The following is a 22422-nucleotide window of genomic DNA, read 5'->3' as shown; positions in this document are numbered from 1 at the left end:
ACTGACATTTACTCCTGAGGTGCTTACCTGCTGCACCCTCTACAACCACTGTGATTATTATTTGACCTTGCTGGTTATCTATGAACATTTGAACACCTTGAAGAACGATCTGGCCATGTACTCTTATAATCTCCACCCGGCACAGCCAGAAGAGGACTAGCCACCCCTCAGAGCCTGCTTCCTCTCTAGATTTCTTCCTATGTTCCTGCCTTTCTAGGGAGTTTTTCCTAGCCACCGTGCTTCTACATCTACATTGCTTGATGTTTGGGGTTTTAGGCTGGGTTTCTGCATAAGCACTTTGTGACATCTGCTGGTGTAAAGGGCTTTATAAATATATTTGATTTGATTTAATCATTTGCCTATTGTCCTCCCTCCATCTGGCTACAGGCATGAGGTGGCCCGGGATTGATGCCTTGGTTCCCTGCCCTAACAGAATTCATAATTTCACTTCAGGGCGGTTGATTGATTTTTACCAATGACGATGTGTGTGGTATGTCCCAGCAGTGGCCAGAATAGGCATGAGATGAATGGGGTTTTGACTGGGTGGGTCAGGAGATGGACCAGTCAGTCAACAGATGGCGGTTAGTTAGAGCCTTTGCCTCGCCCCCTCCCTCCCCAGTGGATAGGGGCTTTGCTGCTGGCTTGTGACAGCAGTCAAACACCATCCATCAAAAATGTGGGAGATTATGCAGTCAGTCAGAAACAAAACAACCACATCTCTGAAAGAGCAATAATGTGGTGGATACTGTATATACAACCCTATCTATAACATTGTGCCCAATCTGTCTATTGTAAGAATTACAGTATGTTCTTGTATTGACAAGTGCAATCGATCAGATTTTTTGGAAGGGTAACTGCTTGAGAAAGTTGATGAGACGAGCAAATTAATTGTCAACTCTCCATTGAATTCGGTCAAATGAATAGACATGAAAAAGTATATATAGTGCTAAGATCCATTTGTGTCTCTGGGCATGATATGCAAGAGAAATGAAAGAACACTTGCATTCACAATGGAGAGCTCTAGAACTCACATCCTGATTTGCCTATTTCCAGTGTATTTGTCCTGATAGGGAGGGAAAATAGATCTATGGCTGCCTGTCTGGAGCCAAAAGGGCTGAGAATTAGCTCTTCTTTCAAAGGGGAAACGTGGTGTGTGTGATAGCGGTGTGGAGCAGAAGTTAAGACACACCTGGTAAATTGATCTGACAGACGATTAACCTCATTGTCCTCCTTAGCCTTGTATTAGTGTTAAAGTACCTATAGATTGCACACACTAAACTCTAACTTCAATTCAATCTCTCCTCAGTTTTCCCTTGTTTTGCACACAACATGTTTAGGATTTTGTTCCCTTAGACCAGGGTTTCCAAACTCTGTCCTTGGGCCCCCCAGGTGCAGTTTGGGAAACCCTGCCTTAGACCATGAGTTCTATAATAGGCGACCCCCTGCGGATAATTTTATTTGTCCCCAAAGTTTTCTGAGCTACATTTTTTGTTGCTGGACATAACTGACAGAAAAATCACTAGGAAGTCAGCGTGACTTTAATTTAGGAAATCTGTTCCCAAGTATTCCCACGCATAGAGGCGTATGTGATCGAATCCCAATGTAATAAAGGTTTGAAATTATTCTGTTTTTGTCAAATACTATATCTGATTCTAGTGTACAAATGATTTAAAACTATGTTCCAACCACCCGCTCAAGCAAAAATGGGACCACGGATTAATTTAATTGGGGACCCCTGCCCTAGACTATCGCCGAGTGATGCTTGAGTACAGGCATCAGGCTCTGGATGAAAGTACTCCCCAGAGAGAATAGGGTACAATTTCTGCATGAATAGTTATTTGATGTAATTTTGACCAGATGTACAGTACGTAATGCATTATGAAAATAACTTTGGCTATGCATAATGAAGAGCTGCTAATCGAGGTAAGTATTTCGTATTCACTGAAAATATAATTTGGTTTCACATTTTGCCTTGCAGCAGCAGATTATTAATTCAGATCCCAGGCTCACGTGGTTGTTTTTTCCCAGTGTGGGTCTCCTTGATTGGTATGGCCAGGTGTAATGTCCTGGCCAGGTGAATGGAAAGCTGACCTGAGAAGGCACCTATCTCACTGGGGCCAAAGCTAGTTTTATATAACCAACAGCACAGTTAATCTGATAAGCAGGCCCAGCTCCTGTACTGTATGTTTCTAAGAAAGTCCAATTACATCACCTCTATTCTTGGTCATTAGGTCTACATGCAATGCATTAGAGACAGACAGGCTCTCTGTTTATATCATCATATGACACTACTTACAGGGTCAGTTTCCCAGACCATGATCCTCACACGGGGCAGCAAAACTTTTGGGCTTCCGAGTGGCACAGCGGTCTAAGGCACTGCATCTCAGTGCTAGAGGCATCGCTACAGACCCTGGTTCGATTCCAGACTGTATCACAACCGGCCGTGATTGGGAGTCCCATAGGGCGGTGCACAATTAGCTCAGTGTCGTTAGGGTTTGGCCGTCATTTTAAATAAGCAATTGTTCTTTACTGACTTGCCTAGTTAAATAAAACTGTGCCTAAATGTATATTCAACGCTTTTTAGTGTAGGAATAGTCTTAATCTGATTCCAGGAAACATTTTCGTATCAATTAACTACTTTATAGCATTGTCTGTATTCAGTACAATTGTATTTGTTCATATTTTGCATCATTTCTGGGCAGGCCTCAGTCAATTCCATCTGGCCCGTATGGAGTGATGGGACTGAGAGGCAGTCTACTACAAGGGCACATTCATACTGACATGAAGCCACAATTGTGGATTCCTAAGCACTTTTCTACAGGAGCATAATGAAAGAGTTGTTCACCCCTCCCTCTCCTCTCTGCCCCCAAGTGTTGTACGCATCCAGTCCAGTCTGTCATACACGTGCAGTGGGAAAATCTACATGATTGACCAATATTCAGCAGAGGACAAAAAGAATAGCAGCCTTCAGAGACAGGTTTTTCTTGGTTGACCCATATCCTTTAAAGTGACCCTAAAATATTTGTTTTGTTGTTTACAGACCAGTGGCAGCCCTACTGTAACCATCACATGGAAGTTGTGCACTTGCTATTGTGTTCAGTAACAATGCACTGTGACCTACATTCTTATAAAATCTTAAACACAGCATATATATTTTTGAAGTTGATTTTAATTTGAAATATCAAACATAACCCTGTACCCAAAAGTTGTACATTGCATTGACAAATCTATAACAAATTGAGGACTGATGAGGTAAATAAAGACTGTATTCCATTTCACACAACATCATGGGTGACCCATTTAGAAATTTGCATGATGGGACAGAAGACCCCTCCCCTCTTACACTCCTATTGCACCTGACCTGCATAAAGAGGAAACAAAACAGGAATCGCTCCCAGCAATATGACAGTGCAGGTGGGAGACATAATGAAGTAGTCAGTTCATATTGTGCAGTCCGATACATCTGAGACAAGGCACTTATGATGTATGACATGCAAAGTTCCAAAAGGTCCTCCTTAGCGCTTCCCTGGTTTCCCAGCTCCTTTTTTACCACTAGGTGGTCCTTGACCCTTACCCCCTGCTCTTCCTTTACCTTTGCCCTTCCCACCACCACCCTTTCCTTTTCCAGAGAAGTTACCACCCTTGCGCCCCTTCTTTCCCCCCTTCTTAAATTTAGCTGCAGACTCCTCTCGGTCATCCTCTCGCATTTGTTTGTTTACAGCTTTGTTGACGTCCAGACGAGGTTTCTTACTGTCCATCACTTTCAGCAGATCCAGCTGCCTCTGCTTTTCATTGGAAAAGTTACCAATGACCGGCTGGAATTTCCTCTTCTTCCCGGTGTTTCTGGGAGCTTTCTCCTTAGGTAAGCGCTCTTGGAATTTACCTGCGGAAGCGGTGGATGACTTGGCCACATTGACAGCCCTAGCCAGGTCAGTTTTGGATTGCTGGGCGGTCGGTGTGAGTCCAACACCTGGTACTTTGATTTTCTGTGCCCTGGCTATGTTCCTCAGGCGATGCAGCTCGTTCTTTGCCACCTTCTCCTTCTTTGCTTTGTTGCGTTTGGCGAATTGGTCCTCGTTAGGGTCTGCCGTTTCGGGAACCTCAATCAGCCACTCTTTTGTGCCATCATTGACACGCTTGTAGCCCCAACGCCGCTTCCACTCTTTGGCAACATCGTCCCATACCAGGTTAGTTTTCTTCTTCTTTTGGATCCCCTTCAGTTTGGCGAATTCCTCCCATTTGGTTGGAGGCCTGGGCTTTGGTGGGGGCTTCTCTCTCGGCAGTGCAGTGGTCGGCTCGGGTAGTTTGACTACGATTACCTCCTCAACTCTCTCAGTTGGATGCTTCCATATCTCGTTGACCAGGAGCTGCGTGTTGTCACGAGCTAGCGAACGCAGAAAATCCTCTTTCTTCTGTTCACGAAACAATCGAATGTCAATACGGTTCTTGTCGTATGCGACCAAGTTTCCAATGTCAAACTCGAGGTCCAGTTCTTTCTGAACGGTGATACTTTTCAGTTTTTCAGCCTCATCTTGTTCAGCTTTAGCAAGCAAGCCTTCTATACTGCACGCAGCCATTTTGGATTTCTGAAAGCATGTCGGTCCCAAGCACTGAGGTGTAATAAAGAACTGGTTCCGCGTGTGTTTCAAGTCACGTGAAAAGGTCATGCATTTATTTCCGGGTTCAAATTTCCCCATTCTGATGTATTTTTCCCCACTTGTGTCCACTAGGTGGTGCCATTGTCTTACTTGAGTCATGGCAACAACAGAACATATATTTTTTTTAAATACAGCCTTTCACTTGAAGAAAGTGAATAGTTGAGTTATATTACTTGATTCTATCACTATCAAATTAGAATATTATTTAATGCATACCTGATGTCCCTTGAGACCTCTAAACTAAAGCATGGCACAACCAACTCACTGTCCCTTTCTTTTCAGGGTCTGTGTATTGGTTTTTGGCAGAATAGCTGATGCTCAATGAGACTGTCTCTTTTCAGAGAGCTTGGCTGTGATGTTCCACATGAATACCCAATCTTACAGCGGTCTTCTGTGGAAGGAGCAGAGAGAATAGAGGGACGAACAGGTAACAATGTTGAGCCATTATATCTATTACATTTTATCAAGTTGTACCTGTTTATATTTATCAAGACTTTATAAAGACTTTATCAACCTCTATACATACAGACGGATTGTGTTGCCCCCCACATGCTATTTTCAAAATGTTTTTGGACCCCACTAATTATATCCAGTGTGAGACTCACCCTGAGAGCCAAGGTTCTGACAGCTATGGAAATGAGCCTACCAGTGACACTGCTATATGTACTGCAGGTAGTGTGAGGAGGGGAATCTTAATCAGGCGCTAAAGTGGCTACACACACACACACTCTCTCTCTCTAAAATAATTGTCTAGTGACTTAATTTGTAATTCAAACCACAGGGTGCTCTGTAATTACTGCAGGGTGCTCTGTAATTACTGCAGGGTGCACTGTAATTACTGCAGGGTGCACTGTAATTACTGCAGGGTGCACTGTAATTACTGCAGGGTGCACTGTAATTACTGCAGGGTGCACTGTAATTACAACAAGGTGCTCTGTAATTACCACAGGGTGCTCCACAGGGTGCTCTGTAATTACTGCAGGGTGCTCTGTAATTACTGCAGGGTGCTCTGTAATTACTGCAGGGTGCTCTGTAATTACTGCAGGGTGCTCTGTAATTACTGCAGGGTGCACTGTAATTACTGCAGGGTGCTCTGTAATTTTTTATTTTTATTTTTTTTATTTCACCTTTATTTAACCAGGTAGGCTAGTTGAGAACAAGTTCTCATTTGCAACTGCGACCTGGCCAAGATAAAGCATAGCAGTGTGAACAGACAACAACACAGAGTTACACATGGAGTAAACAATAAACAAGTCAATAACATGGTAGAAAAAAAAGAGAATCTATATACAATGTGTGCAAAAGGCATGAGGTAGGCAATAAATCGAATAATTACAATTTAGCAGATTAACACTGGAGTGATAAATCATCAGATGATCATGTGCAAGAAGAGATACTGGTGTGCAAAAGAGCAGAAAAGTAAATAAATAAAAGCAGTATGGGGGGTGAGGTAGGTAAATTGGGTGGGTAGTTTACAGATGGACTATGTACAGCTGCAGCGATCGGTTAGCTGCTCGGATAGCAGATTTTTAAAGTTGTTGAGGGAGATAAAAGTCTCCAACTTCAGAGATTTTTGCAATTCGTTCCAGTCGCAGGCAGCAGAGAACTGGAAGGAAAGGCGTCCAAATGAGGTTTTGGCTTTAGGGATGATCAGTGAGATACACCTGCTGGAGCGCGTGCTGCGGGTGGGTGTAGCCATCGTGACCAGTGAACTGAGATAAGGCGGCACTTTACCTAGCATAGCCTTGTAGATGACCTGGAGCCAGTGGGTCTGACGACGAACATGTAGCGAGGGCCAGCCGACTAGGGCATACAGGTCGCAGTGGTGGGTCGTATAAGGTGCTTTAGTAACAAAACGAATGGCACTGTGATAAACTGCATCCAGTTTGCTGAGTAGAGTATTGGAAGCTATTTTGTAGATGACATCGCCGAAGTCGAGGATCGGTAGGATAGTCAGTTTTACTAGGGTAAGTTTGGCGGCGTGAGTGAAGGAGGCTTTGTTGCGGAATAGAAAGCCGATTCTTGATTTGATTTTGGATTGGAGATGTTTGATATGAGTCTGGAAGGAGAGTTTGCAGTCTAGCCAGACACCTAGGTACTTATAGATGTCCACATATTCTAGGTCGGAACCGTCCAGGGTGGTGATGCTAGTCGGGCGTGCGGGTGCAGGCAGCGAACGGTTGAAAAGCATGCATTTGGTTTTACTAGCGTTTAAGAGCAGTTGGAGGCCACGGAAGGAGTGTTGTATGGCATTGAAGCTCGTTTGGAGGTTAGATAGCACAGTGTCCAAGGAAGGGCCGGAAGTATATAGAATGGTGTCGTCTGCGTAGAGGTGGATCAGGGAATCGCCCGCAGCAAGAGCAACATCATTGATGTATACAGAGAAAAGAGTCGGCCCGAGAATTGAACCCTGTGGTACCCCCATAGAGACTGCCAGAGGACCGGACAACATGCCCTCCGATTTGACACACTGAACTCTGTCTGCAAAGTAGTTGGTGAACCAGGCAAGGCAGTCATTAGAAAAACCGAGGCTACTGAGTCTGCCGATAAGAGTATGGTGATTGACAGAGTCGAAAGCCTTGGCCAGGTCGATGAAGACGGCTGCACAGTAATGTCTTTTATCGATGGCGGTTATGATATCGTTTAGTACCTTGAGCGTGGCTGAGGTGCACCCGTGACCGGCTCGGAAACCGGATTGCACAGCGGAGAAGGTACGGTGGGATTCGAGATGGTCAGTGATCTGTTTGTTGACTTGGCTTTCGAAGACCTTAGATAGGCAGGGCAGGATGGATATAGGTCTGTAACAGTTTGGGTCCAGGGTGTCTCCCCCTTTGAAGAGGGGGATGACCGCGGCAGCTTTCCAATCCTTGGGGATCTCAGATGATACGAAGGAGAGGTTGAACAGGCTGGTAATAGGGGGTGCGACAATGGCGGCGGACAGTTTCAGAAATAGGGGGTCCAGATTGTCAAGCCCAGCTGATTTGTATGGGTCCAGGTTTTCCAGCTCTTTCAGAACATCTGCTATCTGGATATGGGTAAAGGAGAAGCTGGGGAGGCTTGGGCGAGTAGCAGCGGGGGGGGCGGGGCTGTTGGCCAAGGTTGGAGTCGCCAGGAGGAAGGCATGGCCAGCCATTGAGAAATGTTTGTTGAAGTTTTCGATTATCACGGACTTATCAGTGGTGACCGTGTTACCTAGCCTCAGTGCAGTGGGCAGCTGGGAGGAGGTGCTCTTGTTTTCCATGGACTTTACAGTATCCCAGAACTTTTTGGAGTTAGAGCTACAGGATGCAAATTTCTGCTTGAAAAAGCTGGCCTTTGCTTTCCTGACTGACTGCGTGTATTGGTTCCTGACTTCCCTGAACAGTTGCATATCGCGGGGGCTCTTCGATGCTATTGCAGTTCGCCACAGGATGTTTTTGTGCTGGTCGAGGGCAGTCAGGTCTGGAGTGAACCAAGGGCTATATCTGTTCTTGGTTCTGCATTTTTTGAACGGAGCATGCTTGTCTAATATGGTGAGGAAGTAACTTTTAAAGAATGACCAGGCATCCTCAACTGACGGGATGAGGTCAATATCCTTCCAGGGTACCCGGGCCAGGTCGATTAGAAAGGCCTGCTCGCAGAAGTGTTTTAGGGAGCGTTTGACAGTGATGAGGGGTGGTCGTTTGACCGCGGACCCGTGGCGGATACAGGCAATGAGGCAGTGATCGCTGAGATCTTGATTGAAGACAGCAGAGGTGTATTTGGAGGGCAGGTTGGTCAGGATAATGTCTATTAGGGTGCCCATGTTTACGGATTTAGGGTTGTACCTGGTGGGTTCCTTGATGATTTGTGTGAGATTGAGGGCATCAAGCTTGGATTGTAGGACTGCCGGGGTGTTAAGCATATCCCAGTTTAGGTCACCTAACAGAACAAACTCTGAAGCTAGATGGGGAGCGATCAATTCACAGATGGTGTCCAGGGCACAGCTGGGAGCTGAGGGGGGTCGGTAGCAGGCGGCAACAGTGAGAGACTTATTTCTGGAGAGATAAATTTTTAAAATTAGAAGTTCAAACTGTTTGGGCATAGACCTGGAAAGTATGACAGAACTTTGCAGGCTATCTCTGCAGTAGATTGCAACTCCTCCCCCTTTGGCAGTTCTATCTTGACGGAAAGTGTTATAGTTGGGTATGGAAATCCCAGAATTTTTGGTGGCCTTCCTAAGCCAGGATTCGGACACGGCAAGGACATCAGGGTTGGCAGAGTGTGCTAAAGCGGTGAGTAAGGCAAACTTAGGGAGGAGGCTTCTGATGTTGACATGCATGAGGCCAAGGCTTTTTCGATCACAGAAGTCAACAAATGAGGGTGACTGGGGACATGCAGGGCCTGGGTTTACCTCCACATCACCCGAGGAACAGAGGAGTAGTAGGATGAGGGTGCGGCTAAAGGCTATCAAAACTGGTCGCCTAGAGCGTTGGGGACAAAGAATAAAAGGAGCAGATTTATGGGCGTGGTAGAATAGATTCTGGGCATAATGTGCAGACAGGGGTATGGTGGGGCACGGGTACAGCGGAGGCAAGCCCAGGCACTGGGTGATGATAAGAGAGGTTGTATCTCTGGACATGCTGGTCTCAATGGGTGAGGTCACCGCATGTGTGGGGGGTGGGACAAAGGAGGTATCAGAGGTACGGAGAGTGGAACTACGGGGTCCATTGCAAACCAAAACAATGATAATGATAACTAGCCTGAACAACAGTATGCAAGGCATATTGATATTTGAGAGAGACATACAATAAGGCATAAAGTGATTGCAGGTCTTGATTGGGAGAGCTAGCTAAAACAACAGGTAAGATAACAGCAGCAATAACAGGGTGCTAGTCTAACACAGCAACATTACCGCAGGGTGCTCTGTAATTACCACAGGGTACTCTGTAATTAACACAGGGTGCTCTGTAATTACCTCAGGGTGCACTGTAATTACCACAGGGTACTCTGTAATTACCACAGGGTACTCTGTAATTACCACAGGATACTCTGTAATTACCACAGGGTGCTCTGTAATTAACACAGGGTGCTCCACAGGGTGCTCTGTAATTACCGCATTGTGCTCTGTAATTACCACAGGGTGCTCTGTAATTACCACAGGGTGCACTGTAATTACCACAGGGTACTCTGTAATTACCACAGGGTGCTCTGTAATTAACACAGGGTGGTCCTCAGGGTGCTCTGTAATTACCGCATTGTGCTCTGTAATTACCACATTGTGCTCTGTAATTACCTCAGGGTGCACTGTCATTACCACAGGGTGCTCTGTAATTACCACAGGGTGCTCTGTAATTACCGCATTGTGCTCTGTAATTACCACATGGTGCTCTGTAATTACCTCAGGGTGCTCTATAATTACCTCAGGGTGCACTGTAATTACTGCAGGGTGCTCTGTAATTACCTCAGGGTGCTCTATAATTACCTCAGGGTGCACTGTAATTACCTCAGGGTGCACTGTAATTACTGCAGGGTGCTCTGTAATCACCACATGGTGCTCTGTAATTACCACAGGGTGCTCTGTAATTACCACAGGGTGCTCTGTAATCACCACAGGGCGCTCTGTAATCACCACATGGTGCACTGTAATTACCACAGGGTGCTCTGTAATCACCACAGGGCGCTCTGTAATCACCACATGGTGCTCTGTAATTACCACAGGGTGCTCTGTAATTACCACAGGGTGCTCTGTAATCACCACAGGGCGCTCTGTAATCACCACATGGTGCACTGTAATTACCACAGGGTGCACTGTAATTACCTCAGGGTGCTCTGTAATTACCACAGGGGGCTCTGTAATTACCACAGGGTGCTCTATAATTACCTCAGGGTGCACTGTAATTACTGCAGGGTGCACTGTAATTACCTCAGGGTGCACTGTAATTACCTCAGGGTGCTCTGTAATTACCACAGGGTGCACTGTAATTATCACAGGGTGCACTGTAATTATCACAGGGCGCTCTGTAATTACCACAGGGTGCACTGTAATTATCACAGGGTGCACTGTAATTATCACAGGGTGCACTGTAATTATCACAGGGCGCTCTGTAATTACTATAAGGTGCACTGTAATTACCACAGGGTGCTCTGTAATCACCACATGGTGCTCTGTAATCACCACAGGGTGCTCTGTAATTACCACAGGGTGCTCTATAATTACCTCAGGGTGCTCTGTAATTACTGCAGGGTGCACTGTAATTACCTCAGGGTGCTCTATAATTACCTCAGGGTGCTCTATAATTACCTCAGGGTGCACTGTAATTACCTCAGGGTGCACTGTAATTACCACAGGGTGCTCTGTAATTACCGCAGCGTGCTCTGTAATTACCACAGGGTGCTCTGTAATTACCACAGGGTGCTCTATAATTACCTCAGGGTGCACTGTAATTACTGCAGGGTGCACTGTAATTACCTCAGGGTGCACTGTAATTACCACAGGGTGCTCTGTAATTACCTCAGGGTGCTCTGTAATTACCACAGGGTGCTCTGTAATTATCACAGGGTGCACTGTAATTATCACAGGGTGCTCTGTAATTACTATAAGGTGCACTGTAATTACCACAGGATGCTCTGTAATCACCATAGGGCGCTCTGTAATCACCACAGGGTGCTCTGTAATCACCACAGGGCGCTCTGTAATCACCACAGGGTGCTCTGTAATCACCACAGGGTGCTTGAAACAGTTATTTTTTTATTTTGAAGAGCGAATAATATAGGTAAATAAGATGGAAATAGAAAACGTGGATGTTCATATTGATTATTCACTAGTTGACGTAAACCAGCATCATTAAATACAAAATCATGTGCAAATAAAAAGTGGACTGGTGTGTGCAAGTTTTGTCAGAGCCTGAACGCTGCAGTATAGCGTCGCATGTATGAGCATCACTGTTGAGGATCAGTGTTGTGTGTGCTGGCTTATACAGTACCCCCCTAAGGCTCAGACTGCCATGTGTTGCCTACAGTCTCAGTCACAGTTCCTCAGTCTCTCACCTAAACATCTTATGAGTGGCTGCACCTTGCAGGAGCCTTCAGCCATCATGATATATTTCTCACAGCAGAAACATGGACATCAGATAGGTGTAGTCTAAAGAGCACGGCCAAATTTGTATTTAAAATGTTTTATTTTTATTTTATTTCACCTTTTATTTAACCAGGTAGGCCAGTTGAGAACAAGTTCTCATTTACAACTGCGACCTGGCCAAGATAAAGCAAAGCAGTTCGACACATACAACAACACAGAGTTACACATGGAATTAACAAACATACAATCAATAATACAGTAGAAAAATCTATATATAGCATGTGCAAATGAGGTAGGATAAGAGAGGTAAGGCAATAAATAGGCCATGGTGGCGAAGTAATTACAATATAGCAATTAAACACTGGAATGGTAGAATGTGCAGAAGATGAATGTGCAAGTAGAGATACTGGGGTGCAAAGTGATTTTTGCAGTTCGTTCCAGTCATTGGCAGCAGAGAACTGGAAGGAGAGGCGGCCAAAGGAAGAATTGGCTTTGGGGGTGACCAGTGAGATATACCTGCTGGAGCGCGTGCTACGGGTGGGTGCTGCTATGGTGACCAGTGAGCTGAGATAAGGCGGGGCTTTACCGGTAGGATGGTCAGTTTTACGAGGGTATGTTTGGCAGCATGAGTGAAGGATGCTTTGTTGCAAAATAAGAAGCTGATTCTAGATTTAATTTTGGATTGGAGATGTTTAATGTGAGTCTGGAAGGAGAGTTTACAGTCTAACCAGACACCTAGGTATTTGTAGTTGTCCACATATTCTAAGTCAGAACCGTCCAGAGTAGTGATGCTGGACGGGCGGGCAGGTAGGGGCAGCGATCGGTTGAAGAGCATGCATTTAGTTTAAATTAGCCTGCTGCTTTACACTTCTATGTCACAGCTGACCCAGTATCACCCGAAGAGATGAGGAGAGAGAGATGGAGAGAGAGGGGGACATAAAAACAGAGAAAGAGAGAGAGAAAGATCGGAAGTGAGTTAGGGAGGGGGGGGGGGGAGCGAGAAAAGTCCTCCAGGAGTTGAGAGAAATAGAGTAAGGAAGGTAGGGGATGGTACAGCAGGTGAAATTATTGCATCATCGCAGGCTTGACTAAATGGAAGAGAACAGCTGTTGACAGAGTTACACAAAACCAGCTGGTTGTGTGTAAGTGAAGCTTATATATTTATTTATGGATTGCATAAACGACTGTGGCCCACTTGGCTGGGAGACTTAATAGACTTGAGAAGTAGAACCGTCCCCGAGAGAAGTAGAACCGTCCCTGAGAGAAGTAGAACCGTCCCCGAGAGAAGTAGAACCGTCCCCGAGAGAAGTAGAACCGTCCCCGAGAGAAGTAGAACCGTCCCCGAGAGAAGTAGAACCGTCCCCGAGAGAAGTAGAACCGTCCCCGAGAGAAGTAGAACAGTCCCCGAGAGAAGTAGAACCGTCCCCGAGAGAAGTAGAACAGTCCCTGAGAGAAGTAGAACCGTCCCCGAGAGAAGTAGAACAGTCCCCGAGAGAAGTAGAACCGTCCCTGAGAGAAGTAGAACCGTCCCCGAGAGAAGTAGAACAGTCCCCGAGAGAAGTAGAACCGTCCCTGAGAGAAGTAGAACCGTCCCCGAGAGAAGTAGAACCGTCCCTGAGAGAAGTAGAACCGTCCCCAAGAGAAGTAGAACAGTCCCTGAGAGAAGTAGAACCGTCCCCGAGAGAAGTAGAACAGTCCCCGAGAGAAGTAGAACCGTCCCTGAGAGAAGTAGAACAGTCCCCGAGAGAAGTAGAACCGTCCCTGAGAGAAGTAGAACAGTCCCTGAGAGAAGCCACCAGCTGGAGAGTAAAAGTCCTGGAGGACTAGTGATTGGCTAGGCAGTCCAGTCCACACAGTTGGTTTCTCAGGTATTATTTAGATAGAAATTAGAGAAAGGACAGCAACACAATTAGACCTAACCAAATCGTGAGAAAACAAAATATAATTACCTGACACATTGGAAAGAATTAACATTAAAACAGCAAACTAGAATGCTATTTGGCCCTAAACAGAGAGTACACAGTGGCAGAATACCTGACCACTGTGACTGACCCAAACTTAAGGAAAGTTTGACTATGTACAGACTCAGTGAGCATAGCCTTGCTATTGAGAAAGGTCGCCGTAGGCAGACCTGGCTCTCAAGAGAAGACAGGCTATGTGCACACTGCCCACAAAATGAGGTGGAAACTGAGCTGCACTTCCTAACCTCATGCCCAATGTATGACCATATTAGAGACACATATTTCCCTCAGATTACACAGACCCACAAAGAATTTGAAAACAAACCCTATTTTGATTAACTCCCATATCTACTGGGTGAAATACCGCAGTGTGCCATCACAGCAGCAATATTTGTGACCTGTTGCCACAAGAAAGGGGCAACCAGTGAAGAACAAACACCATTGTAAATACAACCCATATTTATGTTTATTTATTTTCCCTTTTGTACTTTAACCATTTGCACATCGTTACAACACTGTATATATACATAAAATGACATTTGTAATGTCTTTATTATTTTGGAACTTCTGTGAGTGTAATGTTTACTGTTCATTTTTATTGTTTATTTCACTTTTTTATATTTTCTACTTCACTTGCTTTGGCAATGTTAACATATGTTTCCCATGCCAAAAAAGCCCCTTGAATTGAATTAAATTGAAAAGAAGGTAAACCAGCGGTCCTTCAGAAGTTGACTTTCTCGAAATGTCTCTGAAAGTAAGGTGAGCTGACTTTTCTCTTGTCTGCTTTGCCAGCCTGGTTGTCAGTCTGTTTATGCTGGGGCCAGTCAGGTCTCCTAGCTACTTGTCTGACGTTGCTGTCAAGACAAACAGATAGTGGATGACAGTCAGTGATGGAGGACGCATCCTGGTGGGTCATGGGTAAGAGGGAAGTGAAGACACACTGCGAGCTTAACTCTCCTATTCCCTCGGCTTGCAAGGTCAACATACAGAAAAGCTCCCAATCCATCGCAGTGCTCTGCACCTCACCTTCATAAATAGAAGTAAACAGTACAGTAGCGTCACTCTGTAAATCCACTCCTTGGATGGCTCTCAGGAGAATTAGAGCAAAAAAAACAAAATCACTTCAGTGGCTTGGGGCTGCATGGCAAACTTATTTAGTGGCGCTGTTATCAATATCAAACCAAAATTCCTTAGACTATGATTCTAAATGCATCTTTGACTTAAGTCAATGAGCAGATTGTGCCGGAAGGGAGCCAGTCGTTAGCTCTATGACAGCTGAGGTCAAGGCCTGTACTGATCTAATGTGATGTGAACAGAGACCTCGTTTTACTCTGGTCAATACCTCATGACTCTACCTGCTGCTTCCAAACAACTTTCATCCCGGCACGACAGCTCGTCCCTGAAAGGGAGGAGTGAGAAGACAAACCACCTCCTACACATTCCGCCCTCTCTCTGTGAAAGCACACAGCTTTCCATACATTTCACAGATTCAAGGTGCATCGTTCCAGCTCTTGTGACTTCAAGCATAATGTCATATTACAGGACAAATAGGGACTGAACCTGTTTGGTTGGTGAACCTTTATTGTAAACGGAGAGGATTACACCACTCTCTGCCCCGGTCACAGTGGTGTGTCACTGTTCTGTTGTGGTTGTGTGTAAGAGGTGCTGGGAGACAAACAGCTGGGGTCTCCCTTAAGTACTGTGGGGCCGGTAAACACTACAGAAGCTGCTCCGGCCGTGGACAGCCTCTCACCAAACCTGGCCTGGTTCCTAGAAAACACACAGCATGGAATGGAGAGTCCTTGAGATAACATTTCAAGTTTTGTGTGTGTGTGTGTGTGTGTGTGTGTGTGTGTGTGTGTGTGTGTGTGTGTGTGTGTGTGTGTGTGTGTGTGTGTGTGTGTGTGTGTGTGTGTGTGTGTGTGTGTGTGTGTGTGTGTGTGTGTGTGTGTGTGTGTGTGTGTGTGTGTGTGTGTGTGTGTACGTACTTGAGTGTATGTGTGTGATTGGACTGCAGTATTATCCATCGACTCCATGCTGGGGCTTGGAAGCAGAGAGAGAGTTGGTCACTGGCTGAGATCACAGCAGTTAACAGAGGTCATCCCTCAGCCCGCTACTCTACACTGTGGGAGCTGACTTGGATGACATCATATAGAAGGGACACCCACAGACCTCAGTCAATGCCCCTACAACGCATTAGGATCCACTGGCTCTACCCCACAAGTTCAGTCAAAGTTTGGTTGATGTAAGATAAAATCCGTCTCCAAGCTCAGTTCTTATGATACCACTTCTCATCTACCTCTTTATGTGTTAAAACCACGGCCCTGGCTCTGTTTCTATGTTTATTATGTCAACCACCCCACTGGCAGTTAATATGCGACACACAACTCCACAACCCTCCTCAGTTCATATACAGTACGTCCCCTTTTAGTTCACATACATCACAAATCCCCCCCAGCTTTCCTACTCTAGTTCATAAAGCTGCTAAATCTGACAGCGTGACAAATCTTCACTGGCTCTCAGTAGTTCTCAAAGTGTCTGTAAATATCCCATCCTTCCAAACAGCCCTGGGGTTACCATCTTTTTCCAACCCTCAATCGGATTCTAGAATCAGAATACACAGAAACGGAAATATTAACTTTGCCAAAACCTTTACAATGTGTCATCCCCATCATCCCCGGGTGATGTGGAGGTAAACCCAGGCCCTGCATGTCCCCAGTCACCCTCATTTGTTGACTTCTGTGATCGAAAAAGCCTTGGCCTCATGCATGTCAACATCAGAAGCCTCCTCCCTAAGTTTGCCTTACTCACCGCTTTAGCACACTCTGCCAACCCTGATGTCCTTGCCGTGTCCGAATCCTGGCTTAGGAAGGCCACCAAAAATTCTGAGATTTCCATACCCAACTATAACACTTTCCGTCAAGATAGAACTGCCAAAGGGGGAGGAGTTGCAATCTACTGCAGAGATAGCCTGCAAAGTTCTGTCATACTTTCCAGGTCTATGCCCAAACAGTTCGAACTTCTAATTTTAAAAATTAATCTCTCCAGAAATAAGTCTCTCACTGTTGCCGCCTGCTACCGACCCCCCTCAGCTCCCAGCTGTGCCCTGGACACCATCTGTGAATTGATCGCTCCCCATCTAGCTTCAGAGTTTGTTCTGTTAGGTGACCTAAACTGGGATATGCTTAACACCCCGGCAGTCCTACAATCCAAGCTTGATGCCCTCAATCTCACACAAATCATCAAGGAACCCACCAGGTACAACCCTAAATCCGTAAACATGGGCACCCTAATAGACATTATCCTGACCAACCTGCCCTCCAAACACACCTCTGCTGTCTTCAATCAAGATCTCAGCGATCACTGCCTCATTGCCTGTATCCGCCACGGGTCCGCGGTCAAACGACCACCCCTCATCACTGTCAAACGCTCCCTAAAACACTTCTGCGAGCAGGCCTTTCTAATCGACCTGGCCCGGGTACCCTGGAAGGATATTGACCTCATCCCGTCAGTTGAGGATGCCTGGTCATTCTTTAAATGTTACTTCCTCACCATATTAGACAAGCATGCTCCGTTCAAAAAATGCAGAACCAAGAACAGATATAGCCCTTGGTTCACTCCAGACCTGACTGCCCTCGACCAGCACAAAAACATCCTGTGGCGAACTGCAATAGCATCGAAGAGCCCCCGCGATATGCAACTGTTCAGGGAAGTCAGGAACCAATACACGCAATCAGTCAGGAAAGCAAAGGCCAGCTTTTTCAAGCAGAAATTTGCATCCTGTAGCTCTAACTCCAAAAAGTTCTGGGATACTGTAAAGTCCATGGAGAACAAGAGCACCTCCTCCCAGCTGCCCACTGCACTGAGGCTAGGTAACACGGTCACCACCGATAAATCCGTGATAATCGAAGACTTCAACAAGCATTTCTCAATGGCTGGCCATGCCTTCCTCCTGGCGACTCCAACCTTGGCCAACAGCCCCGCCCCCCCCGCTGCTACTCGCCCAAGCCTCCCCAGCTTCTCCTTTACCCAAATCAAGATAGCAGATGTTCTGAAAGAGCTGGAAAACCTGGACCCATACAAATCAGCTGGGCTTGACAATCTGGACCCCCTATTTCTGAAACTGTCCGCCGCCATTGTCGCACCCCCTATCACCAGCCTGTTCAACCTCTCCTTCGTATCATCTGAGATCCCCAAGGATTGGAAAGCTGCCGCGGTCATCCCCCTCTTCAAAGGGGGAGACACCCTGGACCCAAACTGTTACAGACCTATATCCATCCTGCCCTGCCTATCTAAGGTCTTCGAAAGCCAAGTCAACAAACAGATCACTGACCATCTCGAATCCCACCGTACCTTCTCCGCTGTGCAATCCGGTTTCCGAGCCGGTCATGGGTGCACCTCAGCCACGCTCAAAGTACTAAACGATATCATAACCGCCATCGATAAAAGACATTACTGTGCAGCCGTCTTCATCGACCTGGCCAAGGCTTTCGACTCTGTCAATCACCATATTCTTATCGGCAGACTCAGTAGCCTCGGTTTTTCTAATGACTGCCTTGCCTGGTTCACCAACTACTTTGCAGACAGAGTTCAGTGTGTCAAATCGGAGGGCATGTTGTCCGGTCCTCTGGCAGTCTCTATGGGGGTACCACAGGGTTCAATTCTCGGGCCGACTCTTTTCTCTGTATACATCAATGATGTTGCTCTTGCTGCGGGCGATTCCCTGATCCACCTCTACGCAGACGACACCATTCTATATACTTCAAATCAAATCCCCCAAATCAAATCAAATCAAATGTATTAGTCACATACACATGGTTAGCAGATGTTAATGCGAGTGTAGCGAAATGCTTGTGCTTCTAGTTCCGACAATGCAGTAATAACAACAAGTAATCTAACCTAACAATTCCGCAACTACTACCTTATACACGCAAGTGTAAAGGGATAAAGAATATGTACATAAAGATATATGAATGAGTGATGGTACAGACGGCATAGGCAAGGTGCAGTAGATGGTATAGAGTACGGTATATACCTACAGTGGGGAGAACAAGTATTTGATACACTGCCGATTTTGCAGGTTTTCCTACTTACAAAGCATGTAGAGGTCTGTCATTTTTATCATAGGTACACTTCAACTGTGAGAGACGGAATCTAAAACAAAAATCCAGAAAATCACATTGTATGATTTTTAAGTAATTAATTTGCATTTTATTGCATGACATAAGTATTTGATCAGCTACCAACCAGTAAGAATTCCGGCTCTCACAGACCTGTTAGTTTTTCTTTAAGAAGCCCTCCTGTTCTCCACTCATTACCTGTATTAACTGCACCTGTTTGAACTCGTTACCTGTATAAAAGACACCTGTCCACACACTCAATCAAACAGACTCCAACCTCTCCACAATGGCCAAGACCAGAGAGCTGTGTAAGGACATCAGGGATAAATTGTAGACCTGTACAAGGCTGGGATGGGCTACAGGACAATAGGCAAGCAGCTTGGTGAGAAGGCAACAACTGTTGGCACAATTATTAGAAAATGGAAGAAGTTCAAGATGACGGTCAATCACCCTCGGTCTGGGGCTCCATGCAAGATCTCACCTCGTGGGGCATCAATGATCATGAGGAATGTGAGGGATCAGCCCAGAACTACACGGCAGGACCTGGTCAATGACCTGAAGAGAGCTGGGACCACAGTCTCAAAGAAAACCATTAGTAACACACTACGCCGTCATGGATTAAAATCCTGCAGCGCACGCAAGGTCCCCCTGCTCAAGCCAGCGCATGTCCAGGCCCGTCTGAAGTTTGCCAATGACCATCTGGATGATCCAGAGGAGGAATGGGAGAAGGTCATGTGGTCTGATGAGACAAAAATAGAGCTTTTTGCTCTAAACTCCACTCGCCGTGTTTGGAGGAATAGAAGGATGAGTACAACCCCAAGAACACCATCCCAACCGTGAAGCATGGAGGTGGAAACATCATTCTTTGGGGATGCTTTTCTGCAAAGGGGACAGGACGACTGCACCGTATTGAGGGGAGGATGGATGGGGCCATGTATCGCGAGATCTTGACCAACAACCTCCTTCCCTCAGTAAGAGCATTGAAGATGGGTCGTGGCTGGGTCTTCCAGCATGACAACGACCCGAAACACACAGCCAGGGCAACTAAGGAGTGGCTCCGTAAGAAGCATCTCAAGGTCCTGGAGTGGCCTAGCCAGTCTCCAGACCTGAACCCAATAGAAAATCTTTGGAGGGAGCCGAAAGTCCGTATTGCCCAGCGACAGCCCCGAAACCTGAAGGATCTGGAGAAGGTCTGTATGGAGGAGTGGGCCAAAATCCCTGCTGCAGTGTGTGCAAACCTGGTCAAGAACTACAGGAAACGTATGATCTCTGTAATTGCAAACTAAGGTTTCTGTACCAAATATTCAGTTCTGCTTTTCTGATGTATCAAATACTTATGTCATGCAATAAAATGCTAATTAATTACTTAAAAATCATACAATGTGATTTTCTGGATTTTTGTTTTAGATTCCTTCTCTCACAGTTGAAGTGTACCTATGATAAAAATTACAGACCTCTACATGCTTTGTAAGTAGGAAAACCTGCAAAATCGTCAGTGTATCAAATACTTGTTCTCCCCACTGTATGAGATGAGTACTGTAGGGTATGTAAACATAAAGTGGCATAGTTTAAAGTGGCTAGTGGTCCATGTATTACATAAGATGGCAAGATGCAGTAGATGATATAGAGTACAGTATATACATATACATAAGAGATGTGTAATGTAGGGTATGTAAACATTATATTAGGTGGCATTGTTTAAAGTGGCTGGTGGTACATTTTTACATAATTTCCATCAATTCCCATTTTTAAGGTGGCTGGAGCTGAGTCAGTTTGTTGGCAGCGGCCGCTAAATGTTAGTGGTGGCTGTTTAACAGTCTGATGGCCTTGAGATAGAAGCTGTTTTTCAGTCTCTCGGTCCCTGCTTGGATGCACCTGTACTGACCTCGCCTTCTGGATGATAGCGGGGTGAACAGGTAGTGGCTTGGGTGGTTGTTGTCCTTGATGATCTTTATGGCCTTCCTGTGACATCGGGTGGTGTAGGTGTCCTGGAGGGCAGGTAGTTTGCCCCGGGTGATGCGTTCTGCCGACCTCACTACCCTCTGGAGAGCCTTACGGTTGTGTGCGGAGCAGTTGCCGTACCAGGCGGTGATACAGCCCGACAGGATGCTCTCGATTGTGCATCTGTAGAAGTTTGTGAGTGCTTTTGGTGACAAGCCGAATTTCTTCAGCCTCCTGAGGTTGAAGAGGCGCTGCTGCGCCTTCTTCACAACGCTGTCTGTGTGGGTGGACCAATTCAGTTTGTCCGTGATGTGTACACCGAGGAACTTAAAACTTTCCACCTTCTCCACTACTGACCCGTCGATGTGGATAGGGGGGAGCTCCCTCTGCTGTTTCCTGAAGTCCACAATCATCTCCTTTGTTTTGTTGACGTTGAGTGTGAGGTTATTTTCCTGACACCACACTCCGAGGGCCCTCACCTCCTCCCTGTAGGCCGTCTCGTCGTTGTTGGTAATCAAGCCTACCACTGTAGTGTCGTCCGCAAACTTGATGATTGAGTTGGAGGCGTGCATGGCCACGCAGTCGTGGGTGAACAGGGAGTACAGGAGAGGGCTCAGAACGCACCCTTGTGGGGCCCCAGTGTTGAGGATCAGCGGGGTGGAGATGTTGTTACCTACCCTCACCACCTGGGGGCGGCCCGTCAGGAAGTCCAGGACCCAGTTGCACAGGGCGGGGTCGAGGCCCAGGGTCTCGAGCTTGATGACGAGTTTGGAGGGTACTATGGTGTTAAATGCTGAGCTGTAGTCGATGAACAGCATTCTCACATAGGTATTCCTCTTGTCCAGATGGGTTAGGGCAGTGTGCAGTGTGGTTGCGATTGCGTCGTCTGTGGACCTATTGGGTCGGTAAGCAAATTGGAGTAGGTCTAGGGTGTCCGGTAGGGTGGAGGTGATATGGTCCTTGACTAGTCTCTCAAAGCACTTCATGATGACGGAAGTGAGTGCTACGGGGCGGTAGTCGTTTAGCTCAGTTACCTTAGCTTTCTTGGGAACAGGAACAATGGTGGCCCTCTTGAAGCATGTGGGAACAGCAGACTGGGCTAAGGATTGATTGAATATGTCCGTAAACACACCAGCCAGCTGGTCTGCGCATGCTCTGAGGACGCGGCTGGGAATGCCGTCTGGGCCTGCAGCCTTGCGAGGGTTAACACGTTTAAATGTTTTACTCACCTCGGCTGCAGTGAAGGAGAGCCCGCAGGTTTTGGTAGTGGGCCGTGTCAGTGGCACTGTATTATCCTCAAAGCGGGCAAAAAAGGTATTTAGCCTGTCTGGGAGCAAGACATCCTGATCCGCGACGGGGCTGCTTTTCTTTTTGTAATCCGTGATAGACTGTAGACCCTGCCACATACCCCTTGTGTCTGAGCTGTTGAATTGCGATTCAATTTTGTCTCTGTACTGGGACTTAGCCTGTTTGATAGCCTTGCGGAGAGATAGCCTTCCGGCCCTTCCTTGGACACTGTGCTATCTAACCTCCAAACGAGCTTCAATGCCATACAACACTCCTTCCGTGGCCTCCAACTGCTCTTAAACGCTAGTAAAACCAAATGCATGCTTTTCAACCGTTCGCTGCCTGCACCCGCACGCCCGACTAGCATCACCACCCTGGACGGTTCCGACCTAGAATATGTGGACATCTATAAGTAC

General features: G+C 46.3%; 1 protein-coding gene across 1 annotated transcript; it reads right to left on the bottom strand.

Annotated features, from left to right (window-relative positions):
• Positions 1–3151: 3151 nt before the first annotated feature.
• Positions 3152–4641, bottom strand: LOC139531670 (ribosome biogenesis regulatory protein homolog). Its single transcript, XM_071328331.1, has one exon. The coding sequence runs from the start codon at positions 4575–4577 to the stop codon at positions 3516–3518; it is 1062 nt and encodes a 353-aa protein (XP_071184432.1). The 5' UTR covers positions 4578–4641; the 3' UTR covers positions 3152–3515.
• Between the last annotated feature and the right edge of the window lie 17781 nt (positions 4642–22422).

This window comes from Salvelinus alpinus, chromosome 10, assembly GCF_045679555.1.
Source record: "Salvelinus alpinus chromosome 10, SLU_Salpinus.1, whole genome shotgun sequence".
NCBI lineage: Eukaryota > Metazoa > Chordata > Actinopteri > Salmoniformes > Salmonidae > Salvelinus > Salvelinus alpinus.
The sequence above is the reverse complement of the archived record's forward strand: the minus strand, read 5'-3'. Positions and strand labels throughout refer to the sequence as shown.